The sequence below is a fragment of the Oncorhynchus gorbuscha genome, linkage group LG08, assembly GCF_021184085.1.
Source record: "Oncorhynchus gorbuscha isolate QuinsamMale2020 ecotype Even-year linkage group LG08, OgorEven_v1.0, whole genome shotgun sequence".
NCBI classification, from domain to species: Eukaryota; Metazoa; Chordata; class Actinopteri; order Salmoniformes; family Salmonidae; genus Oncorhynchus; species Oncorhynchus gorbuscha.
The window spans coordinates 31,067,478-31,085,540 of record NC_060180.1 but is presented as its reverse complement, the minus strand read 5'-3'; the positions used below and the strand labels follow the sequence as shown (position 1 = coordinate 31,085,540).

The 18,063-nt window shown below is 42.6% G+C and overlaps 1 protein-coding gene across 4 annotated transcripts in view; it reads right to left on the bottom strand.

The window, feature by feature from the left end:
• Window positions 1-17,848, bottom strand: part of LOC124041491 (serum response factor-like) — a 69,110-nt gene extending 51,262 nt beyond the window's left edge. For 2 of the 4 annotated variants that reach the window (XM_046359135.1, XM_046359134.1), the window contains exons 1-2: window positions 16,742-17,848; window positions 1,499-1,765 (exon numbers count right to left, since the gene is read on the bottom strand). In XM_046359135.1, coding sequence (XP_046215091.1) covers window positions 1,499-1,765; window positions 16,742-17,365 — 891 coding nt within the window. In that variant the 5' untranslated portion in view covers window positions 17,366-17,848. The remainder of the gene's footprint in view (window positions 1-1,498; window positions 1,766-16,741) is intronic. The other 2 variants (XM_046359138.1, XM_046359137.1) reach the window with 1 other exon arrangement.
• Between the last annotated feature and the right edge of the window lie 215 nt (window positions 17,849-18,063).

Here is an 18,063-nt window from a genome sequence, read left to right as displayed (position 1 = left end):
GACAGAACGAGCAGGATGGCTGGTGACATTGTCATGATGGAGGGTCATGTCAGGATGAGCCTGCAGGGAGGGTACCAACATGAGGGAGGAGGATGTCTTCCCTGTAACGCATAGCATTGAGATTGCCTGCAATGACAACAAGCTTAGTCCGATGATGCTGTAACACACCGCCCCAGACCATGACGGACCCTCCACCTCCAAATTGATCCCGCTCCAGAGTATAGACCTCGGTGTGACGCTCATTCCTTCGACGATAAACGCAAATCCGACCATCACCCCTGGTTAGACAAAACCGCGACTCGTCAGTGAAGAGCACTTTTTGCCAGTCCTGTCTGGTCCAGCAACGGCGGGTTTGTACCCATAGGCAACGTTGTTGCCAGTGATGTCTGGTGAGGGCCGGTCTTATAACAGGCCTACAAGCCTCCAGTCCAGCCTCTCTCAGCCTATTGCAGACAGTCTGAGCACTGATGGAGGGATTGTGCGTTCCTGGTTTAACTCGGTAGTTGTTGTTGCCATCCTGTACCTGTCCCGCAGGTGTGATGTTCGGATGGACCGATCATGTGCAGGTGTTGTTACATGTGGTCTGCCACTGCGAGGATGATCAGTTGTCTGTCCCGTCTCCCTGTAGCGCTGTGTTAGACGTCTCACAGTACGGACATTGCAATGTATTGCCCTGGGCACATCTGCAGTCCTCATGCCTCCTTGCAGCATGCCTAAGGCACGTTCACGCAGATGAGCAGGGACCCTGGGCATCTTTCTTTTGGTGTTTTTCAGAGTAAGTAGAAAGGCCTCTTTAGTGTCCTAAGATCTCATAACTGTGACCTTAATTGTTTACCGTCTGTAAGCGGTTTGTCTTAACGACCGTTCCATAGGTGCATGTTCATTAATTGTTTACGGTTCATTGAACAAACATGGGAAACAGTGTTTAAACCCTTTACAATGAAGATCTGTGAAGGTATTTGGATTTTTACGAATTATCTTTGAAAGACAGGGTCCTGAAAAAGGGACGTTTCGTTTTTTGCTGAGTTTAGTTCTGTACGATGGCGAGTAGTGGAGGACTCGCCATCATCGTTTAAAATCTACAGTTTGGGAACATTTTGGTTTCCCAGTAAATTACAACAGCGATAGACAGAGAGTACTACTCAACGAGAATAGCCTATGCAGCTGCCAACACCTCAAACAGGTTGACACATTTACAGCGACGTCACCCCAGTATTCCTACCACCAGAACAAGACACACACAAAAAAAACAGTCTACCATCTGAATTCAAGCAGCCCTTCGCAGCTTAAATAAACAAAAATTAACTACAGTAACTGTTGGCATTTCATTTTCCTCCTGTACTGAAACATGACACCAAAACGTACCGAACCGTGGTTTGGTGAACTGTTACACCCCTACTAGTGACTGCTGTTGCCTAGGGTCGGGTTTACAAAACTAGTTTGGTGACTAATGAATACAACCCTGGTCCTTACGGTGAAGACCAGCATCAGAACTCACCTTGGTCTCCCCAAGGCTCTCTGACTCAGACACCTGGTAGGTAAGGTCCGTCTCCTCGAAGCCTGTGGCGCTCATACGCTGGTCAGTGGAGGGGTCGTTGCGGGGGGGCGAGTCTGGAGAATTGAGGCACGTCTGGATGAGGGCCTTGCCCGTCTCGCTGGTGATCATGGGCTGGAGCTTCCGCGTGGCAAACGTGTAGACATGGCCCGTCTCGCTGGCCACCAGTAGCAGGACCTGGGTTCCTGTCAATGTGGAAAGCTCATAGGCCTGCCATGGGGGGGAGGGAGATGACAATGTCAACATGCATATCAGCATTAGAATCAGCATGAGCATCAACATCAGTCTTGGAGGAATGTGCCTAAATAAACACGGTAAGCTGATATTCCACCACATTCTTAACTACACTGAACAAAAATATAAACGCAACGTGTACAGTGTTGGTCCTATGTTTCATGAGCTGAAAAAATATCCCAGGAAAGTTTAATATGTACATGAAGCTTATTTCTCTCAAATTTTGTCCACAAATTTGTTTACAGCCCTATTAGTGAGAATTTCTCCATTGCCAAGAAAATCCATCCACCTGACAGGTTTTGCATATCAAGAAGCTGATTTTTGTCACACAACACAATGCCACAGATGTCTCAAGTTTTGAGGGGGTGTGCAATTGGCATACTGACTGCAGGAGTGTCCACGAGAGCTATGCCAGAAAATGTCATGTTAATTTCTCTACAATAAGCTGCCAACAGTTTCAGAGAATTTGGCAGTACATCCACGCCATCCGGCTTCTTCACCTGTGGGATCGTCTGAGGGGGTTTCGGGTGGGGTTGCTGAGGAGTATTTCCATCTGTAATACTGCCCATTTGTGGGGAAGAATTCATTCTGATCGGCTGGGCTTGGCTCCCCAATGGGTGGGCCTATGCCCTCCCAGGCCCATCCATGGCTGCACCCCTGCCCAGTCATGTGAAATCCATAGCTTAGGGCCTAATTCATTTATTTCAATTGACTGATTTCCTTATATGAACTGTAACTCAGTAAAATCTTTGAAAGCATTGCGTTTATATATTTTGGTTCAGTATAAAACAAACTGTTTAAAACAACTCAAATCAAGAGTACCGTAAAACGTAAAAAGTCTCAACACATTGCCCGGCAAATAAAAAATAACCTTTATTTTTATAAGCCCGTCTCTAATAAGCGCCTGTTGTGTTCAGTGATTTAAAGCAAATAAAACATCCAGGCTATTAAATAGAAGTTTTACGGTAAATTACTTTCTCATTAACACCATTATGTATATTGCACAGACTCAAATAGGAATAGGAAAAAACTGAGTCCCAGATGGTGCTACCTACAGATAACGGGTTAAAACTGCAGCCAACATGCCAAGAAACACACTCCAAGTCTAAAAATACCTCTGTGGTGAAGTCTGACGTATAGCACAAATGTAGTTAAAATAACATGAGATAAGCCTCCAAGAATAGCGTCAGTGATAAAGTGATACTGAATTCGTTCCTTGCGACAGGGGGTCTTGGTTGTAAGGGAGAGAAAGGGAACTGGTAGAGGTCATAACCATATAGGTCTTAAAAGGAGGACAAGATCAAATGGCTCCTCTCACAGGCAGAGGTGGCGGTGAAACATGAGAGCGTGACCTCTCCCACCTTGTCATTCATTACACCAGACACTCACAAAACACACCGTCAGTAGTGTAGTGACCCACAAATAATGCAAAGATCTTGCATCAGAAATTAAACCCAGACCATGCGCTATTCTCTCACACATACTTATTGTTGCACCTGGAGTGAACCTTGTGCACTCACTGAGAGAGCCTTTTGATTTACGTTAGTCATCGGTAATGTCCAGGAGGCTTCTGGCGGACAGGGAGGGAGAGTAGACACTACCATTACCTTAGTGAATACAATTTAAACATTGGCTGATGAATGATTTCATTGCTAGCCGCCGGGCATCATTCTGGCAGACATGCAGAGTAAGGAGGACTAGAAGATGGCTGTCAATCACAACCAACAATCGTATCCTTGCTTAGGCCTACATCAAATTGCCTATGCGAAATCATAGGGTCTATATACTGTTATTAAACTATAGTGCTGTTACTGCAAGAGCAATCTCTATCGAAACAGAACGAAACGCATCACAGCTTCTTTAAGTTAAATTCTCCTTCAAGGAACTTCCCGATTTCCAGCTTTCAAGGAACTTTCGGACGTCACAAGGTTTGAAAGTGTGGCAACGCATTCATTTGTCCATTATTGGCCTCAATCATCTCATTTGTAGATATAATACTCCATATACTCCATTCAGTTAATGTAGCAATTGGACAATGCTGAAGCTATTTATCGAATCATCTTTTGGCTGTAGTGAAATGCAACCCCACATGAAAAGGTAGAGGGACAGAGATGGGTGTGAGCAACTTCCGACACTGTGTCCATCACACTTGCCAGTCCAGCGGTGCATGCTTCACCTCCAGAGCTGCGGTGTCAAATGAACAAATAAAAGCAAAGACAGCAAGCCTCTGGAGATGTTTTCATGCTCTGAAGAGCAGAGAAGACGAGACCTGTAGTTGTTTCAGTGGGTTCTGCAGAAGCATTCTTAGAAATGGAGCGAGCATGCGGCTCTCAGTAACACTTCCAAAGGATTTCACCATCATTTAAACATGTCAATCATCTCAATGACATAGATGACTTCATGTACAAAGAACTGTGTGGCAAGCTTGTCTCAGCCATCCCACGTCTACAGTATGTGTGGGTTAGGCTGCGTCAGGGTGGCTTGGTCAATACCCAAATGCACAGCTTGATAACTACAAATTTTTGAAAATGAGAGAGGAGAAGTTTGTTCATTCCTATTGGTATCCTTTCACTAGCTTGTTTGCTTTGGGTCTCCTGGTTGTTGCAATCCCTGACCCTTGTAGTCAGTGTGTGATTATTCTGGCTGTGTGTCTGGGAATGAGGTTGCACACACACACACACAGATATGTATAGTACCCTATGTGTATGTGCATATTGTGTATGCTGTCGGTCTGTAAGTAAGTGAGAGACCCAACAGCATGCCTCAGGACAGCCTAGAGAGCAGACACCAGAAGAGGCAATCCACCCAGCCAAGATATTCATGTAAGCTCCCTTTCTGGCCTTACATGTAAAGCTATGGGGCATGTGTAAACATTGAAGACTACAAATGGCCTGCTTCAAAAACAGAGCAATGCATAGCTCACACATCCTAACAGTCATACAGATCTATCTACTGTATGAAAACAGTGTGCATCTATCGATTAAACCTCAGGGGCAGTAGTGAAATCCTGAACATGGAGAACTCAACTTGCTAGAGCGTGTGCAGGCTTGAAAGTCCATTTGAATGAACCTGCAGATCATTTTCAGAACCAGTCAGATTGCGGATCTAGCAGGCCATCAATTACAATCGTATCACACGGCCCTGGCCCACTCTAATCCATCCACACACACACACACACACACACACACACACACACACACACACACACACACACACACACACACACACACACACACACACACACACACACACACACACACACACACACACACACACACACACACACACACACACACACACACACACACACACACACACACACACACACACACAATACCCCATAACGACAGTGAAAACATGTTTTATTTTTTTATGTGCGCAAATGTATTGAGAATTGACATAAATTGACATAAGTACTTGCACCCCTTTGCTAGGGCACAACAAATTGAGCTCAGGTGCTTCCAATTTCCTTGTATCCTTCTTGAGATGTCACTACAACTTGGAGTCCACCTGTGACCAATTCAACTGTTTGGACATGATTTAGGAAGAAAAACACCTGTCTGTATAAGGCCCCACAGTTGAAAGTGCATGTCAGAGCAGAAACTATACCATGAAGTCCAAGAAGCTGTCCGTATATCTCAGAGATTGTGACAAGGCATCCAGTACCAGTCAAAAATTTGACTTAAATTTTCATTCAAGGGTTTCTTTATTTTTACTATTATCTACCTTATAGAATAATAGTGAAGACTACAAAACTATGAAATTACACATATGGCAGTACCCCCCCCCAAAAAAGTGTTAAACAAATCCAAATATATTTTATATTCTTCAAAGTAGCCACCTTTTGCCTTGACAGCTTTGCACACTCTTGGCATTCTCTCAACTAGCTTCACCTGGAATGCTTTTACAACAGTATTGAAGGAGTTGCTGGCTGCTTTTCATTCACTCTGCGGTCCGACTCATCACAAACCATCTTAATTTGGTTGAGGTCGGGTGATTGTGGAGGCCAGGTCATCTGATGCAGCACTTCATCACTCTCCTTCCTGGTCAAATAGCCCTTACACCGCCTGGAGGTGTGTTGGGTCACTGGCCTGTTGAAAAATAATTGATAGCCCAAACCAGGCGGGATGGGGTATCGATGCAGAATGCTGTGGTAGCATGTATTTCGGCTGCAATTTCTAAGGCTGGGAACTCTAATGAACTTATTCTCTGCAGCAGACGTAACTCTGGGTCATCCTTTCCTGTGGCCAGTTTCATCATAGCGATTGATGGTTTTTGCAACTGCACTTGAAGAAACTTTAAAAGTTCTTGACTGGACCTTTAGTAATAATGGACTGTCGTTTCTCTTTGCTTATTTGAGCTGTTCTTGCCATAATATGGACTTGGTCTTTTACCAAATAGGGCTATCTTCTGTATACCACCCCTACCCTGTCACAACACAACTGATTGTCAAAAGTTCTTAATGCGTTTGAGCCAAGGCACACCTGTTAATTGAAATACATTCCAGGTAACTATCTCATGAAGCTGGTTGACAGAATGACAAGCGTGTGCAAAGCTGTCATCAAGGCAAAGGGTGGCTACTTTGAATATATTTTTGATTTGTTTAACACTTTTGGATAATACATGATTCCATGTGTTATTTCATAGTGTTGATGTCTTCACTATTATTCTACAATATAGAAAATCGTAAAAATAAAGAAAAACCCTGCAATGAGAAGGTGTGTCAAAACTTCTGACTGGTATGGTTTATCTGGCAAAGGGTATAAAACAATTTCTAGAGAGTTGAAAGGTTCCAAGAGCACAATGCTATCCATCATTGGACAATTGAAAAACATTTGGAACTAACCAGACTATGCCTACAGCTGGCCGTCTGACCAAACTGGGAAACCGGGCAAGAAGGACCTTGGTCAGGGAGGTGACCAAGAACCAAATGCAACTCTGACAGTTCCTTGGCTGAGATGGGAGAAACTGCTAGAAGGACAACATGCTCTACAGCTAATCAAATTGTATTACTGTAGACCTTACCATGAAACACGTATTTACAAGCCCTTATCCAACAATGCAGTTGAAAAAATATTTTTCAAAATAAAGTAAAAATAACATAAAAGAGCAACAATAAAATAACAATAACAAGGTTATATACAGGGGGTACCAGTACTGGGGAAATGTGCGGGGGAGGCACAGGTTAGTCGAGGTAATTGAGGTAATGTAAAGTACCAGTCAAAAGTTGACACACCTTACCATTTTCTACATTGTAAAATAGACGACATCAAAACTGAGAAATAACACATACAGTGGGGCAAAAACCTATTTAGTCAGCCACCAATTGTGCAAGTTCTCCCACTTAAAAAGATGAGGCCTGTAATTTTAATCATAGGTACACTTCAACAATGACAGACAAAATGAGAAGGAAATAAATCCAGAAAAAAAAATCACATTGTAGGATTTTTAATGAATTTATTTGCAAATTATGGTGGAAAATAAGTATTTGGTCAATAACAAAAGTTGCAATACTTTGTCATATACCCTTTGTTGGCAATGACAGAGGTCAAACGTTTTCTGTAAGTCTTCAAAGTTTTCACACACTGTTGCTGGTATTTTGGCCCATTCCACCATGCAGATCTCCTCTAGAGCAGTGATGTCTTGCGGCTGTTGCTGGGCAACACGGACTTTCAACTCCCTCCAAAGATTTTCTATGGGGTTGAGATCTGGAGACTGGCTAGGCCACTCCAGGACCTTGAAATGCTTCTTACGAAGCCACTCCTTGTTTCCCGGCGGTGTGTTTGGGATCATTGTCATGCTGAAAGACCCAGCCACGTTTCATCTTCAATGCCCTTGCTGATGGAAGGAGGTTCACTCAAAATCTCACGATACATGGCCCCATTCATTCTTTCCTTTATACGGATCAGTCGTCCTGGTCCCTTTGCAGAAAAACAGCCCCAAAGTATGATGTTTCCACCCCCATGCTTCACAGTAGGTATGTTGTTCTTTGGATGCAACTCAGCATTCTTAGTGTGTTACTGGTGGTAGGCTTTGTTACTTTGGTCCCAGCTCTCTGCAGGTCATTCACTGGGTCCCCTCGTGTGGTTCTGGGAATTTTGCTCACCGTTTTTGTGATAATTTTTGACCCCACGGGGTGAGATCTTGCGTGGAGCCCCAGATCGAGGGAGATTATCAGTGGTCTTGTATGTCTTCCATTTCCTAATAATTGCTCCCACAGTTGATGTTTTCAAACGAAGCTGCTTACCTACTGCAGATTCAGTCTTCCCAGCCTGGTGCAGGTCTACAATTTTGTTTCTGGTATCCTTTGACAGCTCTTTGGTCTTGGCCATAGTGGAGTTTGGAGTGTGACTGTTTGACGTTGTGGACAGGTGTCTTTTATACAGAGAACAAGTTCAAACAGGTGCCATTAATACATGTAACGAGTGGAGGACAGAGGAGCCTCTTAAAGAAGAAGTTACAAGTCTGTGAGAGACAGAAATCTTGCTTGTTTGTAGGTGACCAAATACTTATTTTCCACCGTAATTTGCAAATAAATTCATTAAAAATCCTCAAATGTGATTTTCTTTCTCATTTTGTCTAGTTGAAGTGAAGTGTACCTATGATGAAAATTACAGGCCTTTCATCTTTTTATGTTGGAGAACTTGCACAATTGGTGGCTGACTAAATACTTTTTTGCCCCACTGTATGGAATAATGTAGAAAACCTAAATATATATTTTATATTTGAGATTCTTCAAAGTAGTCACACTGACGGCTTTGCACACTTTTGGCATTCTCTCAACCAATTAACAGGTATGCCTTGTTAAAAATGTATTTGTGGAATTTATTCCCTTCTTAATGTGTTTGAGCCAATCAGTTGTGTTGTGACAAGGTAGGGCTTGTATACAGAAGATAGCCCTATTTGGTAAAAGACCAAGTCCATATTATTATATTATTATTATTATATTATGGCAAGAACAGCTCAAATAAGCAAAGACAAATGACAGTCCATCATTACTTTAAGGCATGAAGGTCAGTCAATGCAGAAAATGTCAAGAACTTTTCAAGTTTCTTCAAGTGCAGTAGCAAAAACCATCCAGCGCTATGATGAAATTAGCTCTCGTGAGGACCGCCACAGGAAAGGACGACGCAGAGTTACCTCCGCTGCACAGGATAACTTCATTAGTTACCAGCCTCAGAAAATCCAGCCCAAATAATTGCTTCACAGAGTTCACGTAACAGATATCTCAACATCAACTGTTCAGAGGAGACTGCGTGAATCAGGTCTTCATGGTCAAATTGCTGCAAAGAAACTACTACTAAAGGACACCAATAATAAGAAGAGACTTGCTTGTGCAAAGAAACACAAGCAATGGACATTAGACCAGTGGAAATCTGTCCTTTGGTCTGATGAGTTTAAATTTTAGATTTTTGTTCCTCTTTCTCTTGGAGGACCTGAGCCCTAGGACCGTGCCTCAGGACTACCTGGCATGATGACTCCTTGCGGTCCCCAGTCCACCTGGCAGTGCTGCTGCTCCAGTTTCAACTGTTCTGCCTGCAATTGGAGGTGTTTACCTGTGAATGTATTTCAAGGCCTACGTCCAAACTCAGTGCCTCTTTGCTTGACATCATGGGAAAAAAAATCAAAAGAAATCAGCCAAGAACTCAGAAAATAAATTGTAGACCTCCACAAGTCTGGTTCATCCTTGGGAGCAATATCCAAACGCCTGAAGGTACCAAGTTCAACTGTACAAACAATAGTACGCAAGTATAAACACCATGGGACCACGCAGCAGTCATACTGCTCAGAAAGGAGATGCGTTCCGTCTCCTAGAGATGAACGTACCTTGGTGCGAAAAGTGCAAATCAATCCCAGAACAACAGCAAAGGACCTTGTGAAGATGCTGGAGGAAACAGGGAAAAAGTATCAATATCCACAGTAAAATGAGTCCTATATTGACATAACTTGAAAGGCCGCTCAGCAAGGAAGAAGCCTCTGCTCCAAAACCGCTATAAAAAAAGCCAAACTACTGTTTGCAACTGCACATGGTGGCAAAGATCATTCTTTTTGGAGAAATGTCCTCTGGTCTGATTAAATAAAAATAGAACTGTTTGGCTATAATGACAATCGTTTTGTTTGGAGGAAAAAGGAAGCTTGCAAGCCAAAGAACACCATCCCAACAGTGAAACACGGGGGTGGCAGCATCATGTTGTGGGGGTGCTCCTCCTCTGCAGGAGGGATTGGTGCACTTCACAAAATACATGGCATCATGGGGAACGAAAATTATGTGATATATTATGGGTCTTCCAAATGGACAATGACCCCAAGCTTACTTCCAAAGTTGTGGCTAAATGGTTTAAGGACAACAAAGTCAAGGTATTGGAGTGGCCATCACAAAGCCCTGACCTCAATCCTATAGAACATTTGTGGGCTGAACTAAAACGTGTGCGCGAGCAAAGAGGCCAACAAACCTGACTCAGTTACACCAGCTCTGTCAGGAGGAATGGGCCAAAATTCATCCAACCTATTGTGGGAATCTTGTGGAAGGCTTCCCTAAACATTTGACACAAGTTAAACAATTTAAAGGCAATACTACCAAATACTAATTGAGTGTAGGCAAATTTCTGACCCACTGGGAATGTGATGAAAGAAATAAAAGCTGAAATAAATAATTCTCTACTATTATTCTGACATTTCACATTCTTAAAATAAAGTGGTGATCCTAACTGACCTAAGGATTAAATGTCAGGACTTGTGAAAAACTGAGTTAATGTATTTGGCTAAGGTGTATGTAAACTTCCGACTTCAACTCTACGTACAGTCACTGCTGGGACAACACCATCGATGCACTTATTGATGAAGCTGGTGAATGATGTGGTATACTCCTGAATGCCATCGGAGGAGTCCCGGAACATATAGTGCATTCGGAAAGTATTCAGACCCCTTCTCTTTTTCCACATTTCATTACAACCTTATTCTGTAATTGATTAAATAAATGTGTTTAACCAATCTACACACAACACTCCATAATGACAAAGAGAAAACTGTTTTTTAGAAATGTTAGCATGAGACTCAAAATTGAGCTCAGGTGCATCCTGTTTCAATTGATCATCCTTGAGATGTTTCTACAACTTGGAGTCCACCTGTGGTAAATCCAATTGTTTGGACATGATTTGGAAAGTAACACGCTTGTCTACATAAAGGTCCCATAGTTGACAGTGCAGGTCAGATCAAAAACCAAGCCATGAGATCTAAGAAATTGTCTCTGGAGCACAGAGACAGGATTATGTCGAGGCACAGACCTGTGGAAGGGTAACAAAACATTTATGCAGCATTGAAGGTCCCCAAGAACACAGTGGCCTCCATCCATTAAATGGAAGAAGTTTAGAACTTCCAAGACTCTTCCTAGAGCTGGCCGCCCGGCCAAACTGAGCAATCGGGGGAGGACATTGGTCAGGGAGGTGACCAAGAACCGGATGGTCACTCTGACAGAGCTCCAGAGTTCCTCTGTGGAGATGGGAGAACTTTCCAGCAGCACTCCACCAATCACACCTCTATAGTAGAGTGGTAAGATGGAAGCCACTCGTCAGTAAAAAGGCACATGACAGCCCACTTGGAGTTTGTCAAAAGCAACCTAAAATGACTCAGAACATGAGAAACCAGATTCCAGATTCCAGAAACCAGATTCCATGCCAACAGAAGAAGATATTTAAAGGTAAGGCATGACTTATATGTTATTTCTGACTTTTGTGTTGTGCCTGGCGGGTTGAATTCTGATTTTCTTGTGTATGTTTGATGGTTTGCTTTCGCCATAAAGCCTTTTTGAAATCTGACACTGTGGCTGGATTAACCTCTTGCTCCTACCTGACACGCAGGCGTCCCATCTAGACATCTGGAAATGCAAATGCGCTACGCTAAATGCTAATAGCACTCGTTAAAACTCAAACGTTCATTAAAATACACATGCAGGGTATTGAATTAAAGCTACACTCGTTGTGAATCCAGGCAACAAGTCAGATTTTTAAAATGCTTTTCGGCGAAAGCATGAGAAGCTATTATCTGATAGCATGTACCACCCCAAAAGACCCGCAGGGGACGTAAACAAAATAATTAGCATAGTCGTCGCTACACAAACCGCACAAATAAAATATAAAACATTCATTACCTTTGACCATCTTCTTTGTTGGCACTCCTAGATGTCCCATAATCACTACTGGGTCTTTTTTTCGATTAAATCGGTCCATATATAGCCTAGATATCGATCTATGAAGACTGTGTGATAAACGGAAAAAAATAGCGTCTTATAACGTAACGTCATTTTTTTAAATGAAAAAAGTCAACGATACCAACTTTCACAAAACACTTCGAAATACTTTTGTAATGCAACTTTAGGTATTAGTAAACGTTAATAAGCGATCAAATTGATCACGAGGCGATATATATTCTATAGGGGTACGTCGGAAATAATGTCCGGGTAAATCTCAACCAAAATATCCGGTCCGAGACCTGAAGAAAATCGGCTGTCTCTTCTTCGTTTGACCAAGAAACAAAGCCTAGGCAAATGACAAGACTGTTGACATCGTGTGGAAGCTGTAGGAATTGCAATCTCGGCTCCAGGTAATTTGCTTTCCCATAGACATTTCATGCAAGTGGCGCATTGATATATTTTCCAATTTTCAGTGATCAGATTTTCCTGCGCTTTTCGATGAAACGCACGTTCTGTTATAGTCACAGCCATGATTTAACCAGTTTTATAAATGCCTGAGTGTTTTCTATCCACACATGCTAATCATATGCATATACTATATTCCTGGCATGAGCAGCAGGGCGCTGAAATGTTGCGCGATTTTTAACAGAATGTTCGAAAAAGTAGGGGGTAGGAGTAACAGGTTAATTTTATCAAAATTATTTCATGATCCACTGAATCAAATGCTGCACTGAAATCTAAAAATAAATTGTACACCCACAAACGTGCCATTATCCATAGCATTGAGCCACTGGTCAGTCATGTCAACCAATGCAGTGGTAGTGGAATGTTTTTTACGATAAGCATGCCGATTGGCTGTAATCAGATCATTCTTTTCCATGTTCTCCCATATTTGTCTACTCACAATACCCTCCAATATCTTACTGAGTGTAGGGAGTATACTAATTGGTCAACTATTAGCAGGAGTAATGGGTTCTTTGCTGTCTTTCGGAATAGGACACAGTTTTGCATGCTTCCATACCTTTGCAAACATCCCCTTTTCCAGTGACCAATTAAATATGTATTTCAGTGGAACTGCAATCTGGGGAGCAGCACAGTGAAGCAAAATATTGTCCATAAGACCATACCCTGTAGATTTACCATCAGGTAATGACTTCAACAGGCTTAACACGTCCTCCACTGACACCGTTTGCAGACTAAAAGAGCAGATCTTGTTGCTCATAATATGATCATCAATCCATTGGACAATAGCTTGCCTGCAAGAATGTATGGAGGAAACAATGAATGGAACCAAATTCAGGCAAATCCTTGATGAGAACCTGCTTCAGAATGCAAACAACCTGGGGACTGGGGTGAAGATTTATATTCCAACAGGACAATGACCCCAAGCAGGACAATGACCCCAAGCACACAGCCAAAGCAACACTGGAATGGTTTCGGAACAAGAATGTGAAAATCCTTGAGTGGCCCAGCCAAAGCCCAGACTTGAATCCGATTAAATCTGTGGAAAGACTTGAAGATTGCTCTTCACCGCTGCTCTCCATCTAACTTAACAGAGCTTGAGAAAATACCCAAATCCAGGATGTGCAAAGCTGATACAGACATACCCAAGATGACTCAAAGCTGTAATTGCTACCAAAGGTGCTTCTACAAAGTATTGACTCAGGTGTGTGAATACTTATGTAAATTAGATAGTTCTGTACTTCAATTTTCATTAAATGTGCAACACTTTCTAAAAACATGTTTTCACTTTGTCATTATGGGGTATTGTGTGTAGATGGGTGAGAGAAATCATTTGAATCCATTTTGAATTCAAGCTGTAACAACAAAATGTGGAAGAAGTCAATGGGTATGAATAATTTCTGAAGGTACTGTAAATCCTGTCATACTTTGTCATAACCCGAATCAAGGCACAGAACAATCATGCAGCCCACTGTACAATACAGAAACCTCAGTTTCCACGACAACAAAGGAGGATACCAAAGGGAAGAAAGCACGAGCAAAGCAGGGACTTGCCCATCAGTCAGATGAGATCAAACAATGCAGTGGTATCACAATTATTTTGGTGAAACAATCCAAAAAGACTGTTGGTCTGCATTGCAGCAGTTCTCCAACTTATCTTTCATGAGAGAGATAAGATGCCTCTTGGCTCGACAAAGAGCTGATCTGCTTCAGACATACGGTAATGTCAGAATTTAAACATGAGTGATCTTGGATACGATGGTACAGGGAATAGTGAGTAGCCTACATTCCATGTGCATGCTTGGATACTAGAGTCTTCGTGGTACGTAGTATAACTGATGACGGATTATGAATCCACTGAATCAGTAACTTGTCCAGAACATTTTGATTGGGATGGCCAAGGCGGGGCACAGATAGCGTTGAATATTTTCCAGCCATTTCACAAAATGTTCCATTCCAAGAGTAAATCAGTTCTCTCCTGGTTAACCCGGTATTTCCCATCAAAACTGGAAGTGTCATTCAAAAGCATTATATAAAGCATATAAATAGGCCTATGTCTGGATTAGATTAGAGGTTTGATTGAAAATCCAGGCCTGATGCTACCTGAGCCATACATGAAACACATTTTATGGGACATACATTAAAGATATTTAATGATCCTAAGCCCCCCCCCCCAAAAAAAAATGATTGTGCGGTTATCCAATACATATAATTTACAATAGAGGCTACTGTACATTACGCACGACAGCAAAACATAAAAGCCCATAGATGTAGCTAGCTACAACGCATTTGGAAATTATTCAGACCCCTTGACCTTTTCCACATTTTGTTACTGTACGTTACAGCCTTATTCTAAAATGGATTAAATTGCTGTTTTTCCCCTTCATCTACACACATTAAGCCATAATGACAAAGCAAAAACAGGTTCATAGAATTTTTACAAAATGTATTAAAAAAATATATAAAAAATAACATTTACATAAGTACTCTGACTTAGTACTTTGTTGAAGCATCTTTGGCAGCGATTACAGCCTTGTGTCTTCTTGGGTAAGACACTACAAGCTTGGCACGCCTGTATCCGGGGGGGTTTCTCCCATACTTCTCTGCAAGTCCTTTTAAACTCTGTCAGGTTGGATGGGGAGCGTCGCTGGGGGGGGGGGGGGGGGTAACGACACTCAAACTGGACCGTTTTATATCCATCTCTTCATTCAAAGACTATCATGGACACTGACAGTTGTGGCTGCTTCGCCTGATGTATTGTTGTCCCTAACTTCTTGCCCTTTGTGCTGTTGTCTTTGCCCAATAATGTTTGTACCATGTTTTGTGCTGCTACCATGTTGTGCTGCTACCATGTTGTGCTGCTGTCATGTTCTGTCAGAGTTACTATCGGGTTTTTTGGTACCCTTACAGACATTTTTTGGTACCCTTACACCCATCTGTGTGACAATCCTGTCTCAGAGCTCTACGGAAAATGTATTTGACCTCGTGGCTTGGTCTTTGCTCTGACGTGCACTGTTAACTGTGGGACCTTATATAGACAGGTGTGTGCTTTTCCAAATCATGTCCAATCAATTGAATTTACCACAGGTGGACTCTAATCAAGTTGTAGAAACACTGATCAAGGATGATCAATGGAAACAGGATGCACCTGAGCTCAATTTCAAGGCTCATAGCAAAGGATCTGAATACTTATCTAAATAATAAATAATAATATCTGTTTTGTTATTTTTAATACATGTTTTTTTTAATAACTTTTCACTTTGTCATTATGGGGTATTGTGTGTAGATTGATGAGGGAAAAAAATATTTAATCACTTTTAGAATACGGCTGCAATTCAACAAAATGTGGAAAAAAGGGGTCTGAATACTTTCTGATTGCACTGTATCTGATACTGTCTTGCCAAAAAGAATGACATCATTGTATTTTTGTCCAAACAGCATCACATGCGGACTACACCGGCCACAACTTCAGATGCAGCCATGGGGTTTTCACTTTCAGACCTCCTCTGATGACTTACTGTATGACAGAGAGCTAGAGCATGATGGAAGCATCATGTGTTCCTTACAGTGGTGCAGTGGCCCGTTTAGTCTGCCTAGTGCCCTTTGACTGACCTCTGACTCTGGGGTTTAGGCATCTGTTGGCTCTGCCTGACACACTGTAGGCCAGGGGGTCTGTGATCTGAACAGCTGACCAAAGGCTGCAGTAGTGAATGTACAGTAGTGAGTGTTTAGTAATTTACCAACCTTCGTTTGCAGTACTCCTACATATTATTTTACTCAATTAGGTAATAGTTACTTTAAAAAGGTTGAATGAGAAACATTCAACTACGGAGTACAAACGGCTCTTTGAAAACATGATTAAATTAATATATATTGAAAATAGTTTAGACGGACATGGAGGTGTGTACGTAGAGGGTCATGGTCAGAAATCGAAATGTCAGTTGCTCTTGTCTATTTAAAGGACAGAGCCAGTCATGACTGTTGGCAGAGATGACATGTCCCACTTGGTTATTTACACATTATGTCTGGGAGTCTTATTACATCAGGTTATGACAAATTATGTGTGTGATTTGGGGTTGAATGGGCCTTCGACTGGTTAAAAATCATAAGTCAGTGACAGAAGGGAAGGTTATTGTACAAGAAATTTGATATATGTACCTAATGATTACATTATCTGTCAGTGTAGTCTATAGGTGCCCCATACACATCAAGCAATGCAACATCTTGTATGACCAAGTGACACTTTGAAGTGGACACGACAGAGTGTCCCCTCACACCTGTGTGTCACTGTGATCACTCACCTTCTTCATTATACCAGTCTTCCTCTTGCTAAAAGTTGTGTATCGCCTCAACTTGTTGTCGATGAATTCCATTTTTATCTTCACGCGCCCACGTGTCTTCTTCCCTGGCTTTGCGCCAGCGACACCTTGGGGGACCACACCATAACCCCCCGGTGGTATCCCGGCCTCCTGCCCTGTCACCGCAGCCTCCATCTCCAGTCTCTCCCGCTTTACACTTCTTCTGTTGTCCCCGATTGAACCCATCGGATCGTCTTCATCCCCCGAGTCTGAATCAGCGTCCGACCCACTGCAACCCATTGGCGCACACTCTTTGTCAGGGTCGTAGCGGCTGCCTCCGCGAACCCCAATTCCCATGTTCAGACCGATGCCTCCCTGAGCAGCGGTCTGTGGAATCGTCGGTCCCGTCCCGTTCCCTGGTCTCGCCCCACCTCTTGCACCCACTCCTGGACCGTTGCCCCCCAACATCCCCACCGCACTGATGCTGTCGCTGACCCGAGTTTTCGATTGCCTTGCTCTGACCAACACAGGGCGAATCCCAATCACCCCAGAACCGTGACCTGTGTTATCCCTGAAAGACGCTGACCCGTTTCCAGATTGTGCTGATCCAGCCTGGCTTGGTAACATTCTAGTTAGAGGACCCGGTCCCTGAAATCGTCAGCCGACTGCTGGAGCACGGTTCATAAAACCCAACCACCAAAAAGGTAAACAAACAACGAAATTGCGGACATTGCAAAATTGTCATCTGTTTGAAACCACTAAAGCAAACTTTCAAAAGTGACGCTGCCCCTGAGACCTTTCAGCCAGGTTCAGTTTAGCTCAACCTCCTATATTTCCAAAACTCAGAGCACTTTCTCAAAAAAGAGGGAAAATCGAAGAGAGCATTCGTTATTACTCCGCCATGTCATGTAGTTCACACCATAATCGCGTAAAATGTCGTCGGTATCCGCCTTCAATTCGCAAAGGCTGCAGATATTTAATCGAATATCACGCAATATCAGTCGTGCATTTTCACACAAAACTTATGTATTTTTTCAATAATGTATTCGAGAGCGGACTACAACCCAAGATCTACTTTCCTCCTTATAAAGAGATACAATGTTTCCTTTTATGGAGTTGTATCTCCTTATTTGGCGAGTCACAGCGTCGTCTATGGATTGGCCGATTGGGATCTAGGTTGAGCTACCATTGGTCAATATGGCATGTTCATTAGAATAAATACCAAAATGGTTGCTGTACACTGTGGATCGGCAAGGAGATGTTGGTCTTCTTCCGATGCTTATGCAGCGTTCAACTCGGAACTCAGACATTTCCGACTACAAGGG